Genomic DNA, 16,944 nt, shown 5'->3' on the forward strand with positions numbered 1-16,944 from the left:
GATACATAAAAAAGAAAAAATACCTACCTTGAGATGACGAACAAACCTGTACTGCTGAACTTACATTGGAATACTTATGATTGAAGAACACGTCTACAGTCATGAGTAATATCATGTACTTACCCACTTTAGAACCTTGTCGCACTATCGTATTTGACATTTAATGAGACTTACGGTTTAATTTGTCAAAAAAATTAATGTGACGTGGTATCAAAGTGTATGCATATTAGTACTCATGACCGTACATATTCCTACACACTACACATCCAAACACCAGACGTGCTTCAGAAGAAACGTTTTATAATTCGCCCCGGCTATTAGCTGTGCAAAACACCTCCACCAACACGCATTGGAGCAGCGTGGACTATACAACACAATACAAAAATACTCTACGTAATATTGCACTTAAAATAAACAATTATAATCAGTTATAGGTAGTACAACAGGCATTATTGCTAAGGTAGCCATCCAGGCAACCTTTAGGTATAGGAAATGAATTTAATTAAATCTAGCGGAGTAGACAGTGCAATTTTTTTCGCAGAGTCCGCTTACCTAACCTGAAGATTTGACAGGTCCGTTTTTTGCAGAAGCGTCTGCCTGTCTGACCTTCCAACCCGCGAAGGGAAAACCAGCCCAGTACAGGTTAGGTCACATACTTCCGAAAATGCATGTTACCTTCACCGCTGAGCACGTGATAATCATTTATGATCCAAAAACTTTGTAATAAATAAATAAATTAATGAAATAGAGAATACTCGTTGCTACGTAACTGTTACTAGACACCGCCACATATTGGCTGGAAGCTGAGAAGGTCGAAGGTCGACGGCGACAGATATCAATTAGATGTCTAACAGCTACACGCGCAATTACACCCGTTTTTCTACGAGCGGAGAAAATTCTGGAATTACGTTTCCACGTGGGGCTTTGTAGAAGTAGTTCTGACTATGTTACCTACATAGGTAATTAGGAAAATTACTGCTTGCCTGTCTGTTACTACAGAGCTTATTATTACTGTATTTTTGCAGTCTTCTATAATCTTAAGGACATCAGCTCCCTAGCATTATCTCGTTTTTTACAAGATCTGCTTACCTGAAGATTTGACAGGTCCGGTTTTTTACAGAAGCGACTGTCTGTCTGACCTTCCAACCCGAAGGGAAAACCAGCCCAATACAGGTTAGGTCACATACCTCCGAAAATGTCGGGAATGTGGGTTTGCGCACTATGTTTTCCTTCACCGCTGAGCACGTGATAATCATTTATGATCTAAACATGAATTCGACAATCATTGGTTTAGGCCTGCTGGATTCGAACCTGCGACCTCAAAGCGAGAGGCAAACGTTCTACTAACTGGGCTACCACGACTTCCAGACAAAAAGAGCATTATAAGAAAATGTTAAGTTAATTATTCAATGTTTTCACTCTATGTTTTCATTTACTTACTCCCAATCACAATACAAAGATAATAATGTACGATCACGGTTAACAGCCTCCGTGGTCTAGTGGTTAGAGCGTTAGCCTCACGATCTGGAGGTCCGGGTTCGATTCCCGATAGGGCCATTGTCGAAATCACTTTGTGAGACTGTCCTTTGTTTGGTAAGGACTTTCAGGCTTGAATCACCTGATTGTCCGAAAAAGTAAGATGATTCCGTGCTTCGGAGGGCACGTTAAACCGTTGGTCCCGGCTATTAGACCTCCACCAACCCGCAGTGGAGCAGCGTGGTGGAGTATGCTCCATACCCCCTCCGGTTGATTGAGGGGAGGCCTGTGCCCAGCAGTGGAACGTATATAGGCAGTTTATGTTATGTTAATGTACGGTCACGAGCATCAATATGATGTATACACTTTGGTACCATGTCACATTAACTTTTTTGACAAATTGAACTGTAAGTCTCACTAAATGTCAAATATGTTAGTGCGACAGAGTCCTAAAGTGGGTACATTATTTGCTCATGACTGTAGATTCTATGTTCCTTTTACATAAGCTCCCAATCCAGCACAGAATGTTCTAGTCCAATGCAGAATTTCGAGTGACAAATCCGAACATCCACTACGGAACCAGATTACTAGACGCACATGATATCAATCAATCAATCAATGACGGGTTGCACCCTCGCTGCACTGTATCTCACCACATCAATCAGTGTTGACTGTTGCATGCTGATTGATGGGCCCTGGTGACAATTATGTGACGTAGATGTACGGTGGTACTCTCTTCTGAATAGAATTCTCTTCCTATGTCATTCTTCCTCGATACATATAATTTGGGGATTTTCAAGGCAAGAGTGAATAGAAAGAAAGAAAGAAAGAAAGAAACGTTTATTATAAAGGGACACCACAGTAACAAATATAAAATAAATAACAAATATATAATATAAAACACGGAGTAACATATAACACATGAATAGGCACTATTTGAGTTTGCGCCCTCCACCTTAGACATTTTTTTTGACGTGACTTATTGTTGATTTGCCGCAGATGGCATTAACTACTTGGCCGGACAAATGGGGAGCGCTGAAGGCTCTCACTAGGTACAACAGGCCTGAGGGTGCCCAGTTGTGCGCGAACCTCGGCTCAGGTCGTCATATGAGAGGAAAAATAATTAAAAGAATTATCGACCCTAGTGGGTCGATACCGATAAGCGCTGATTGAGGGAAATCGTCGACCACGCCGGCAGGGTCGGTATCGGGGTCCTGAAGTGTTTGGTGTCGCGAGCTGATTGGGTGCCTCTATGGCTAGAGTAATCGGGTCGTCGGGAACCACCTTAGACCATATCGCTGCTTAAGACCAGGCTAGTTCGTGGTCAAACGCACTCAAATCTTTTAATACAAAAGTACTAGAGATAGATACGTATTGTTTTGACGCTTTCACTCTGTTTAACAGATCATGATTAGAGCTGCTGCTCTAATGAGATATGCCTATCTCCAGTCTCTTTCGCGCTATGCGATATATTATATCTCTGTCCTGCTAACTGTTAGCATTCTAATCATGCTAAGTTATATTTGATAAAAATGCAGTAAAAATCAAATAAAGAACTGATGGTATCTTTATAAAACGGTGCTGAAGACGGCTGAAAGTGTTAAAGTGACTGAGTGGTCCAAGATTTGCGCAAGTTCATTTTACTGCAAATGTTGTTCCAGGTCTTAAAATGCAAAAGATTACCTAATATGTATTCCGTGATTAGTAAGGTGAATAAATTCGACAAAAAGATGTTCAACGCTGAATAATAAAAATAATAAAATGACGTAAGTAAATCCTCTGCGGTGACGAATATTGACACAAAATAAGGTTTAGTTTTGTTTGTCTACAAACAAATTAGGTACCCACATTAAATGCACTTTACTCATAACTCTTTCCAATCGACTAAGCCGACAACTCGCTCTAAAATACGACACTCTTCACTAGAGCTCTTTAACTAATTTTCTCAGGTTATACCGTAAGGTACAAGCAATCTTCTATCCCATCTCATGTGTACCCTTGTCTTTCAGGCGAGAATCAGCCAGTCAGCTGCCCAGATCGGCGAGCATAGATTCCATGGTGGAAGCAGCGATCTGCGCGCGACACTCCGTCTCCGTGCCCAGTCAACCGCTGACTCTGCAGCTGCCAGCGCGAGCTGATCGCGCCCTGAGTCTCGTATCACCTGCTGTTGGCAGACGGGCGAAATCCCAGAGAGGGCTAGCTGGTGAGTACATTTTTGTTATCATAGGATGCGTGTCCACTTGAGCGGTATAAAGGGGCTGTGAGGCAATAAGGCGCGAACAAGTCTCAGGCACGCAATCATGGGGGGAAGGATATATCAAAGATTAAAATAATGATGAAATTTTTTCAGCGCTTATTTATTCTTTATTTTTATTTATTTAACAGCCGTTTTGCCTGACATAGATATTTGATACACCTATCGTGGATAGATATTTTTTAATGATTTTGATATAATAATTAGTTTATTATATACGTAGTATATAATAAAGCGTACATGAAAATCTCCACATTGGCCTAGGTTTGCCAACCATTGCCCAATGGCTTAAATTAGTTTCAAAACGTTTTATCGATTCTGCTCCGCACCACCCCTGGTAGTTGCGGCTTCCGAAGTCCGAAGGACGTAATATACGATCCCAACGACCCGATTATTAGCTCGCGGCATCAAACACCTTCAAATCCCGATACCGACCCCGCCGGCGTGGTAGACATTCAACGGTTTATCGCTCCCACTAGAGTCGATTAATTCTTTCAAACATTCTTCCTAGACGACGCCCTGAGCCGAGGTTCGCGCCCAACTGGGCACCCTCAGGCCTGGTGTCTTAAACGTTATACCGGGCGAGAGCCCTCAGCGCTCCCCATTTGTCCGGCCAAGTAATTAATGACATCTGCGGCAAATCTACAAGAAGTCACGTCAAAAAAAAATGCTTCTCTAACATTCATTTCGATAAAACTATTAGCATGATTTCATTTCCCAATTAGTTAGTACACTATCAAAACATTTAAAAACAAGGGTTTGTTTCTTGAAAAATACCCAACGAGATCGAAATTTTATTTTTAAAGATAAAAAAACAAACACAACACTGGATTGGTGCCTTTGACATGATAATGAGCTACTCAGGCTTGTGGCCTACTTCGCTTTAATTGGACAAACTCCATTTTGTTTTTTTTTTCGGTAAGCATGCTAATCATATCTGTACCTAGTTGCAGTGTGGTAGGCGTGAATAACGTGGATTGTACAACTTTTATCTTTTATTTATACGTTGCGTCTATTCAATTCCGTAAATAGTCTAAGCTCACGTTTTTATCGCGTCGCGTCTGTGGTACTGAGTCCTCCTCCAGTTTATTAAGGACAGACCCGTGCCTAGCAGTGCGACGTGTTAGGCTGTTAATATTCAGCATCCCCCTAACATTATCCCGTTTTTTACAGGTTCCGCTTACCTTACCTGAAGATTTGTCAGGTTTTTTACAGAAGCGACTGCCTGTCTGACCTTCCAACCCGCGAAGGGAAACCAGCCCAATACAGGCTAGGTCACATTATTATACCTTCTAAAATGCATTTCTCGTGAATATGGGTTTCCACACGATGTTTTCCTTTCCCAGCAGTGGGACGTATTTAGGCTGTTTATGTATGTTTTCCTTTACCGCTGAGCACGTGATAATCATTTATGTTCCAAACATTAATTCGAAAACAAATTTAGCTATCATTGGTATAGGCTGTTTACGTTATATTATGATAATAAATTATAGAAATACATGGTGTTAGTAAGATGATCCGTGCTTCGGAAGACACGTTAAGCCGTTGGTCCCGGTTACTTCTTACTGATGTAAGTACGTAGTCGTTACATGAGTCATGTCAGGGGCCTTTGGCGGCTCAATAATAACCCTGACACCAGGGTTGATGGGGTTAGTAATCACCTCACAACCCACACGATAGAAGAAGATGGTGTTAGTGATATCGCAACGAATACAGAGGGGGATGATTCACACCATGATTTTGAATTCATATAAAGTGCAATTTCCCGTCGGAAAATTCATAAATATGTTAGTGTTTTTTTTTTTAATTATTTTTTGTTTCATATATTTGCGACGGATAATCTACTTGATGTCAACTCAGAATCATGGTCTACATCATCCCTCAAAGTTTTCGTTACGATGACACTAACGCCCTGTATATACTATATAACGATACCTACCGGCTTAAAATTTATGGAAAGCGCCACCTATTCATTTTCCTCAAAAACGCACAATGTTACAATTTTGTTTTCTGCTCTGTGGTTACAAGCGTCGCAGCCCAGCCATCAGTGGGGTTAAAATGGCCACATCGAAGCAATTAATCTAAGAAAGCAATATTGCTATTTGACATTTGTTTGCATTGCGCACTTAGTTTTATATGCGCGAATGTCAAATTGCAATATTGCTTTCATAGATGAATTGCTTCCTCCCTGGTATATTAAATCATATTAACTTCCACAGCACTTTGAAAATCGATCCCTCGCAGTATCTTGGCCAATATTTAGGTCAGTAACGTATATAAAGTTACCTACACACCTACGTTGCTAGGTGTGTACGTTACTCCTTAAATATTTAAATAGCGGCTTCCCCAGGCATTTGACTAAAATATGGAATAATTCTTCCAAAGCGACAAACACGCTAGACTAATGGAAAATGTCAGTATTATATCTCTACTCCTTAAACACCTAGAATCCAAAGACGAAAAAGGTCTTAATAGTGAATGATTTAGTCTTAAGTTTTTAGTGTTAGTCTTAGTGATAAACTAAATCTATTGGAATGTTAGAGGATTAAAAGCTTTGCTATTTTTGACAATTCATAATATTTTAATAAATAATTACCTATTTTTACCTACCTTTCTGTAAAGATTGGTCTATATAACGTACTTTTTTCTTTGTCATCATTATATTATGTCATTATTATTAAAATAATCTTATTTCATTTCGTTTTATTCATGAATCCCGTCAACAGAATCTGGCTGACGTAATATTCACAAACACACCTTAAACTTCACAACTAATTGTTATCCCAAACTTGTATTGGTTGCTCCTAGTTCCTAACTTTATTAGACTGTTTTGGTCAAACTAAACTTTACCAAGAAACGCCTGCAACTAGGCTAACAGCAAAGAAGACAACAACAGTGTAAATTATTGCTCTTGCCATTAGGTAAGGCGTTTGGACATTATAGTATTCGGAAGTTGTAACTGTTGTAGGCACCGAAAGTAGTCTAACTACTTCTACGTACTATTAAGTGGTATCATTAAAGTTTTAGAAGTTTAATGAGTTTGGTACAAAGCTTTTACGAACACGACGTGTGAGCGACACGTGTTCATTATCTCCGTTTTTGGGCATAGTAAGTACTTACGATGTTAAAATGGTTCTGTTTGTAATAAATAGATACCTATCAAAAGAGCTGCTCGATTTTTTTTACGATTCGCTCCTATATGCATTATTAATGAATATGAAATCAAATCAAATATAAGTATATTGCACACATGCAGAACACAAGCGATATATAAATACAAAAGAAATGGGGGACCTAATTGCTCTGAAAAAATTCTTCCAGGTGACCATTAACAGGAATCAGCCATTAAAATTTGGCAAACAAGGCATAGGTATTATGGGAGGAAATGATTTAAAAAAATACATTATTTGCAGAAATAACTAGTTTACGTATACGCTATTTCACTTTCCATCATGTTAAATAAAAATGTTGATAGTAAAGTGCAGCATAGCTTATTGTAAATTTCGTAACGGCCTAAAATGTCTTATAACTTCACAACTTTACTACTTCTTCATAATGAAACCTAGAACCTGAAAGTATTCAATTTACAGACAAGCGTCTTTGCTCGCAACTTTCTAGCAGGCGCTTTTGTTTGTAACTCGCTGCTGAAAAGTTTAATTTGGGAAATTGCTATTTCAGGAGAATTTCAGCGAACTCTGACACTGTCTTGAATAAGAACAAAAGGTCGACAGGGTTTTAAGAAATGCATTTTATACGAGAAAATGAAATTTCTGTTAAATTACTCACGCTCATAATGTATAGAATATAATTCTACTCTATAGAGTAGACAAGTCTTCTTAAAACAATTTGCAACCGCACTTAGCATTCAAATCAAAAATAGCTTCAATTGGTACCATAGTTACACAATGAATCGTCATTTTTGATCCTCCTAAAACCACTGCAGCTTCTCAACCTGTGTAGCTGAAGAAATGTAGCAAGAAAATCCCCGGCCCTTGACATCCTTAAAAAAGCTGTAATTGGTCTACCAAATATTGGTTCCCAGACAGTAAATCCCAAGCATTCCTTAATTCAAGTAGTTTCGTAGCATAGAATAAAATAATAATACCCTTCCTTAGCTGTGCACATAATAATTAGGGACTTTCCAGGCTATGTCTTCAGGACCCCGATACCGACCCCGCCGGCGTGGTCGACGATTTCCTTCAATCAGCGCTTATCGCCATCGACCCGCTAGAGTTGATTAATTTTTTCAAATATTTTTCCTCTCAGACGACGCCCTGAGACGAGGTTCGCGCCCAACTGGGCACCCTCAGGCCTTAAACGTTGTACCGGGTGAGAGCCTTCAGCGCTCCCCATTTGTCCGGCCAAGTAGTTGCGGCAAATCTACAATAAGTCACGGCAAAAAAAACCAGGCTACGTACCCCAAAAAATATATGGCGCTGTTCTGATTTAACGTGATGATTACCTATTTTCTCATTCCTCGGGTACATAGATAATTATTCAAAAACATAACGTAACGACAGAGGCGTGTATAAAAATGACTCTTGCTTGATATTTGGATCAGATTGTTATTTATAGAATTATGATGCTACCTATATTGTTTAACTTAATTTTGATCAGAATAATAATGGGTGGGAGATGTAATTTTGCCTAAATGTATTAAAAAGGGTCACCATTTATACCCAAAAACAAAGATAAAAGATGCATGTGTCTGTTATCCATGAAATTAGAAGGTTAAATTAAAATCTTTACAGCGCCATTTTTTTTTTTGGAACGTAGCCTGGAAAATCTCCCTACTAACATTCTTGAGGTCCGGGTTCGATTCCCGGTGGGGATATTATAGAAACCACATCGTGTCCTTTGTTTGGTAAGGACTTTTCAGGCTTGAATCACCTGATTGTCCGAAAAAGTAAGATGATTCCGTGCTTAGAAGGGCACGTTAAGCCATTGGTCCCGGCTATTAACTGTAAAAACACGTGGACTACGGTCCATACCCCCTCCGGTTGATTGAGGGGAGGCCTGTGTTCAATAGTGGGATGTATACAGGGTGTTAGTGACATCGTAACGAAAACTTTGAGGGGTGATTGAGGCCATGAATCTGAGATGATATCAAGTGGAATTTTCCATCGCAAAAGTATGGAATTGAAAATAATTAAAAAAAACACAAAAAAATTCAGGATGCTTCAGACTCAAAATTCCTCTTGATATCAACTCAGAATCATGGTCTGAACCATCCCCCTCAGTATTCGTTACGGTGTCACTAACACCCATACCTACTTGTATGGCTACCGTATGTACTTGTGTGGGGTGTAAGTGACATCGTAACGAATACTGAGGGGGATGATTCAGCTGATTATTCTGAGTTAATATCAAGTGGAATTTTCCATCGCAAAGTATAGAATTGAAAATAATTTAAAAAAAACTAAAAAAAATCATGAATTTTGCGACGAAAAATTCCACTTGATATTAACTCAGAATCATGGTCTGAATCATCCCCCTGAGTATTCGTTACGATGTCACTAACACCCTGTATAAACGTATAGGCTGTTTATGTTCATATTTTGTACCTACTAATATTAAATAAATCTATACCTACAAAGAAAAACTTTACAGCGCCATCTATTTTGACAGACACAATAACGAATAAATACTCCCCCTTACCTCTCCACGTGATAATTATGTCTCAGAATTCTGATTCTACAAACAATGTTTGTCAAATAATATTAATGCCTACCTAACACTTACATATCGCGGTATGGTTGAGAAATGTTGGTTTAATATTAATTAATTGTAAACAGAATCAGGTTTGTGTATTGAAGCATTATTTGAAATTGGAAGAGACCGCACTACAGAATTATAGGGACTAAGCAACATGAATATTACATCACCCCAGACGCAAAATAGACAGACTAATTTATCTGAAAATTCTTCTTGTTGTGTGGGTTGTGAGGTGGATTACCAACATCATCAACCCTGGTGTCAGGGTTGTTATTGAGCCGCCAAAGGCCACTGATACGGCTCATGTAACGATTACTCACTTACATCAGTAAGTAGTAACCGGATCCAACGGCTAAACGTGCCTTCCGAAGCACGGATCATCTTACTTTCAGACAATCAGGTGATCAGCCTGTAATTTCAATGGAAGTGTTTCATTTTTTTCATGAGAAGTAAAACTAGTTTTATTTAGCTAAATTGTATTTATAAAATATTATAATGATAAGTATTAGATAATAATGATTATAAATATAATGATATAATCTCGTAAAAGGTAAATTGTCTTTAAATTCAAATTCAAAAATATCTTTATTCAGTAGGTAACATAGTAACTTTGAATTGTCAATTTTACATAACGAACGTCTCATCCGCCTAAAACTACTGCAGCTTCTCACAACCTGTTTATATTAGCGGAGCGGTCCATCATATTAGGACTCCATGCGGAGCGTAGTTGCAAATTGCGTGAGTTATGTTTGTCTTTCTGTGTATCTGATCAGCTTTATGTAGCCAGCATATCGAATGCATTTACAAATTATACGAGAGCCCCTTCCCTTCCTTGAACCCATTGTCACCATAAGATTCATCAACAGCTTGAGTCTTTATGTGCGTATACTATGTGATACGACAGAACGATAAATGAGCCAATAGAACTAGTTTACTTATCGCGTAGCAAACATACATGGTTCATTTTACGCGTCGCGCGCGACACGCATATATCACTCTAGAAGAATTGGTAAACACAAGAGAATTCCCTTACATAAAAACTGCCTGTCATAACGTAAATAGATGTTATAATATTGTCATAAAGTTCTATTAACTTCCTTACATGTGACAAATAAAATGAGACATATGAAACGAAGTGTACAGATAAAGTGGGGCGCGTTAAATCTTTCTTTGAGAGTGTGTTATTCCCTACATCAACTTAATGCGAGTGCGAGCTGTAAGTTTATGAGGGGAGATGGGAATGTACTCGGGGTTTTTATAGACTATACTATATTTCAATTTTCACTTCTCTGCTGGACGGGGATAAAAGATAAACAGGATATGCAGAATCCGTCTTATTACAACGCGAAATCTAAAGACAGGGGGACGAAAACGGCCACATCATCAATTCTCAAAAAAAGCAATATTGCAATTGACATTTGCGCAAATTTGACATTTGTGAAAAATTAAGTACAACAAAATGTCAAATAGCGTATTGCTTTCTTAGTTGAATTGCTTCAATGTGGCCTTTTTAACCTGCCGGGGTATTCGCGCCTCGAAAGAAGTCCCGCGGTCGCTGCGCTAGTAGGTACCTACGCAGATTCTACATAGAATAATTTTGATTAGAATAATAATGGGTGGAAGATGTAATAAATATCACATGCCCATAAGTATAAACATTCAATGAGGATCTTTCCAAGTTACGTTCACCACAATATAGATAGCGTTGTACAGCTTTAACGTGATAATTACCTATTTCCTCATTACTCCGGTACATCACATCACATCATCAGCCCATTAACGTCCCCACTGCTGGGGCACGGGCCTTCCCTATGGATGGATAGGGAGATCGGGCCTCAAACCATCACGCGGGCCCAGTGCGGATTCATGGTTATTAACGACTGCTAATGCAGTCGGGACCAACGGCTTAACGTGCCTTCCGAAGCACGGAGGAGCTCGAGATGAAAACTTTTTATTTTTGTGGTCATAATTATTCTCGGGTACATAATTATTCAAAAATAATTGTTGCTTGATATTTGGATCTCATTATTTATAAAATTATGTTCCTACCTATATTGCTTCAATTTACTTTGTCAAATCAGAATAATAATGGGTGGAAGATGCTATAGTGCCTGGGTGTAATAAAAAGTTCATCATGTAAACCCAAAAACAAAGATAAAAGATGCATGTGTCTGTTATCCATGAAATTAGAAGGTTAGTACATACCTATGTATGTAATGTTGCACGCCCGATCTGTATTTTTTTCTTTTAATAATGTAACTATGACATCTTTTTTTATTGTACTGTACAATTGCAATAAATCTCTTTTGATTTTGTTAAACGAAGGAAAATCTTTACAGTCGTCTATATCTAAAGTTCTAATTTCAGCAAAATTGCTTTACACTCTACTGGAAAGGAAATTGGGTAACATTTGAACATTGGCTCTCCTTAGTTCCTCCCTGTGCTCTTTGGCACAAACAGAAATGCCAGGTGTATAAGAGGGCCCACTTTTTCTCGTCATATTTTATTCATCACGGTAGGTACCACGCGTCCAGCCACCATTTCCCTTTGCATTTTTAAAACCCATCACTTCCTTATTGCTTGGATTATTGTGATAGCTTTTACAATTGTGCGTAATTTAGTTTATTTGGAATTAACAGTGACAGGGACAAAAAGGTTTTGCGTTGGCTTTCCTGGCAACTTATATGTTTCGGTTCACCGTATGATTTTTCCTTATTCTATGCCATAGGCCTATCTTGCTGTACGCTTAAGTAGATGTTATAATATGAGGTGTTAGTGACATCGTAACGAATACTGAAGGGGATGATTCAGGCCATGATTTTGAGTTAATATCAAGCGGAATTTTCCGTCGCAAAATTCATGATTGTTTTTTTAGTTTTTTTTTTAAATTATTTTCAATTCTATAATTTTGCGATGGAAAATTCCACTTAATATTAACTCAGAATAATGAGCTGAATCATCCCTCTCAGTATTCGTTACGATGTCATTTACACTCCGTACAAGTACACACTGGTAGCCATACAAGTAGGTATGGGTGTTAGTGACACTATAACAAATACTGAGGGGGATGATTCAGACTGTGATTCTGAGTTGATATCAAGTGGAATTTCCTGTCATGAAAATGTTTGATTTTTTTTTCAGTTCCATAATTTTGCGATGGAAAACTCCACTTGATATTAACTCAGAATCATAGTCTGAATCATCCCCCTCAGTATTCGGTTCGATGTCACTTACGAGGGGAGGTCAAAAAGTTCGCGGAATGAGGGGGAAGGGGGTCGAAATTAAACACGAAACTATTTTTCCTTTTCAATATATTCTCCCTTAACCTTAACACATTTTCCGGATCTATCAAATAATTTGTTTATTCCATCATAAAAAAAAGATTTCTCTTTGCTGTCAAAATAGGCCGAAATTGCAGACTTGACTTCTTCATCATCGCCAAATTTTCGTCCACGCAGTTCCTTTTTCATTTTTGGGAACAAATAATAATCGCTGGGGGCCAAGTCTGGACTGTAAGGCGGGTGGTTTAATTTTTCGAACCCGCATCGGTGAATGGCAGCCGTCGCAACATGGCACGTGTGGACGGGTGCGTTGTCGTGCAAAAGGAGCACACCTCTTGACAGCTTTCCTCTTCTTTTTTCCTTGATAGCCTCTTTCAATCTATCCAGTAAAGAAGCGTAGTAATGTCCCGTTATAGTCACACCACGATCTTTATAATCAATCAGCAAAATACCTTCTGTATCCCAAAAAATAGTGGCCATGATCTTTCCGGCCGATTGTGACACCTTAAACTTCTTTGGAGGAGGTGTGCCTTTTTTATGCCACTGCATCGACTCTTGCTTCGACTCAGGTTCATAGTGGTGAACCCAGGTTTCATCTCCAGTAACAATCCGGGCCATAACTTCTTCCTTATTCTCTCCACAGAGCTCTAAAAACTGGCGAGAACACTCGACACGCTCGCTTTTTTGAAGTGGCGTGAGCATTCTTGGAACCCATCTTGCGCTGACCTTAGTCATCCCAAGATGTTGATGTAGGATATTTAAAATACTTGTTTCGGATACACCGACCATTGCTGCAAGCTGCTTCTTCTTCAAGCGGGTATCTTCTAATACAAGTTTCTCTACTTTTTCGATGATTTCCGGTGTGGTGGCCTCAATGGGCCGTCCGGAGCGGGGGTCATCTTCAATCGACTCTCTTCCTTGCTTGAAAAGACTATGCCACTTGTAAACCATGGTTTTACCAGGGGCAGAGTCCGCGTAAACTGCTAACAGCTCTTGAAAAATCGTCTGAGCGGATTTTCCTTGCTTGGTGAGGAACTTAATGACGGCGCGGTGTTCAATTTTCTCCATATTCGCTGAGTTCTTCCCGATTCACTTGTTTGCTGGTCGATAGTTCAAACGTTAATGACCCGATTTGCTTCAAACTTGGTACATATACTGTTAATGAGGTGTGCAACTAGCGGCTACCTGTACGAGCAAACCAACCCCCTCCAACCCCTCCATTCCGCGAACTTTTTGACCTCCCCTCGTACACCTATATTTTATGGTTATGTGTTTTTATTCTTATTTAAATTAGAGTAAGCTAGAAATCTTCACTTTGTTTATAATCTAATGTTTTTAAGTCACAGTTAATACATTAGAAGGACATGTTAAATTGGTTTGGACACGTAGAGTGGATGAAGGATAATAGGATTATGAAAGCGAAGGTTGGTGGTACCTGACAGATTAGACCCAGAAGGACGTACGTTGACCAAATTGGAGGTGACTTTAAAAAAGGTTCAGTACGTTCAAATCAAATCAGTAGATAAACCGTCGTGCGTATATGAATGTGGAGGAAGCAAGAGAGGTGTGTCAGGATCGAAGCAAATTGAATTCCATAGTTTCTGCTTACCCCGGTGGGAAAAAAGCAAGAGTTTATGTATGTATGTTTACAGTTAATTACCGGGAACAAGCCCGGGACAACGCTTCCACCAACCCGCAGTGGAGCAATAGCCAATAACCATACCCCTTCCGGTTAATTCAGGAAAGTCCTAGGCCTCAGCAGAGTATGTAGGCAGTTTAAAACACACACGCACACACAATGTATGAACCACATATGAGGCAATAACTCATCCGTTCATGACCCATATATGGGGCACATTTTTTTGTACTAATGTGTATAATGTACATAAATTCCGATGTGTTTTTAGTAAAATAAAATTGCACGTGTTGCAATTTTCAGTTACGCAGTGTTAACTATGCGATAATGTTCGTTTTGACGTTTCGTAAAAAGTATAAAACGACGAACTAAACTAACTAAGGATTAAACGAACTAAACTAAAGGACTATGCAGTAAAAGAGCCTCTTTACCTCACAGTCAACCTAATAAATCTGTAGGCATAAAAGTACACTCGTAACTTAAAAAATATATTTTCGTAAATTTTGCATATCAAAGACGAGTAGACGCCGAGTACCGAAACATTCCTTTGAATGTTGCTGATGTAGAAATGTAAACGTATTGGCAATGTGATATATTTTTGGTTCGGCAAATCTCTCTTTTACGTTCTGTGATTGCTTGAGGATACAAAATAAAAATGTAGATCTTTAAAAAGTATATGAATATATGAAGGTAAGTGTACTATTATACTTCGTTTCGTTCTACACGTGTCGAAGTGGTGGAAGATTATAGGATTACAAATCTAAACATACTGTTTTCATTCTCGAATTTAAAACTTCATCAAGTGTTCTGTTACAGTTAATCTACATACAAATCTCATAGTAATTTCATATTTTGTATTTTAGTAAAAAGTAATTGATTAGACTAGTTGGAACTACCGTATTAGACCTAGCCATCATTTTAATCTCTACAATACTCTTTAACCAGTTAGATCCAGCGGCAACCAGTTTCGCTAATACACAGTTACGTCACTGTCTGGTCCTATAAGGCAGTTCTTAGATGCAGTTATGCAGCAGTTCCGTTTTCTAAGTACCAATTAGATGGCAGTTGCTTTATGAATGGGTGCACCGAATAGCGGTCTCGAAATCAATGGTAGTTAGTTCCCTTGTGAAAACGGTTTTCACAGGCAACACAATAGCTATGTCTAAGTGATTTGGGTGGAAACACAAATATTTTCCTTTTTTTAAATTAATTTACTTGTTGAAGTTTGAGAATACAGTTATGATGAATAGCATCGCTAAAGCAAGGCTGGTTTGTCCCGATGCTAGGCTCAGGAAGGTTAAAAAAAGCCAAATCGAAGTGATTCATCTAAAAAAGCATTATTGCTATTTGACATTTGTTTAGATTGCGTACTTACTTACTTTTGTAAGCGCAAATGTCAAAGCGGCTTCCAAATATATTCCGCTTAGAGACGGTACTGAAAAGTATCGGTGTCCGAAGGACGTAATATACTTACGAACCCGGCGACCCGATTACTCTAGCCATAGAGGCAGCCAATCAGCTCGCGACACCAAACACTTCAGGACCCCGATACCGACCCCGCCGGTGTGGTCGACGATTTCCCTCATTCAGCGCTTATCGCTATCGACTCACTAGGGTCGATTAATTCTTTCAAATATTTTTCCTCTCAGACGACGCCCTGAACCGAGGTTCGCGCCCAACTGGGCACTCTCAGGCTGTTGTCTTAAACGTTGTACCGGGTCAGTCAGAGCCTTCAGCGCTCCCCATTTGTCCGGCCAAGTAGTTAATGCCATCTGCGGCAAATCTACAATAAGTCAGGTCAAAAAAAAAGCAAATGTCAAATTGCAATATTGCTTTTTTAGAAGAATTGCTTCGATGTGGCCTCTTTAACCCCCCAGAATAGATAGGTTTCCTGGCATGTGTCATTTAATACAACACTCAAAAGCATTACACACATCAAGAATAATTATAGCACTAAAATAAAAGTTTAATTAAAAACCATAATATATGTTTTATATTCATTAGTATAAAGTATAATATGTATTTAATCGTTTGTCGTCGGTCAGATAGGCTGTCGCTTCTGTGAAAAAATAGACCTGTCAAATCTTCAGGTTAGGTAAGCGGACCCTGTGAAAAACGGGATAGGGAGAGGATGATGATGAAAAGTTTGTCGTCGTTTCGATGGTATTAATTTTTTGCCCCGTATTTTGCGACCCGGACAGCATTTTCGGCAGCCTCCATAAGGTCCTACGTACATGTCAGGACTCGCGGGGCATAACGTCAGAAGAACCATTGTTTTTTTTTTGTTTTTTTTTTTTATTTGACTCTTCTTCTTCTTATATCGTGTGGGTTGTGAAGTGGATTTCCAACCTTATCAGCCCTGGTGTCAGGGTTGACGTGACTTATTGTAGGTTTGCCGCAAATGACATGTTAACTAAGTACTTGGCCGGAAATTAACCATAGTCTAATATGCAATATGTTAGTGCGACAGGGTTCTAAAGTGGGTAACATGCTGCACCTACTGACCTACAGGCGCCACCTAAATAAAATGTGCTAACATTTTCAGTAATAATTTCGCATTCCAGAACAGGTTCCTTTGAAAA

At 39.0% G+C, this 16,944-nt stretch overlaps 1 protein-coding gene across 1 annotated transcript in view; it reads left to right on the forward strand.

Annotated features, from left to right (window-relative positions):
- The window catches only part of LOC126369199 (uncharacterized), a 279,281-nt gene that overhangs the window by 165,950 nt on the left and 96,387 nt on the right, over nt 1-16,944 (forward strand). The window contains exon 5 of the mRNA XM_050013497.1: nt 3,486-3,679. Within this exon, the coding sequence (XP_049869454.1) occupies nt 3,486-3,679 (194 nt within the window). The remainder of the gene's footprint in view (nt 1-3,485; nt 3,680-16,944) is intronic.

The sequence above is a fragment of the Pectinophora gossypiella genome, chromosome 8 (assembly GCF_024362695.1).
Source record: "Pectinophora gossypiella chromosome 8, ilPecGoss1.1, whole genome shotgun sequence".
NCBI lineage: Eukaryota > Metazoa > Arthropoda > Insecta > Lepidoptera > Gelechiidae > Pectinophora > Pectinophora gossypiella.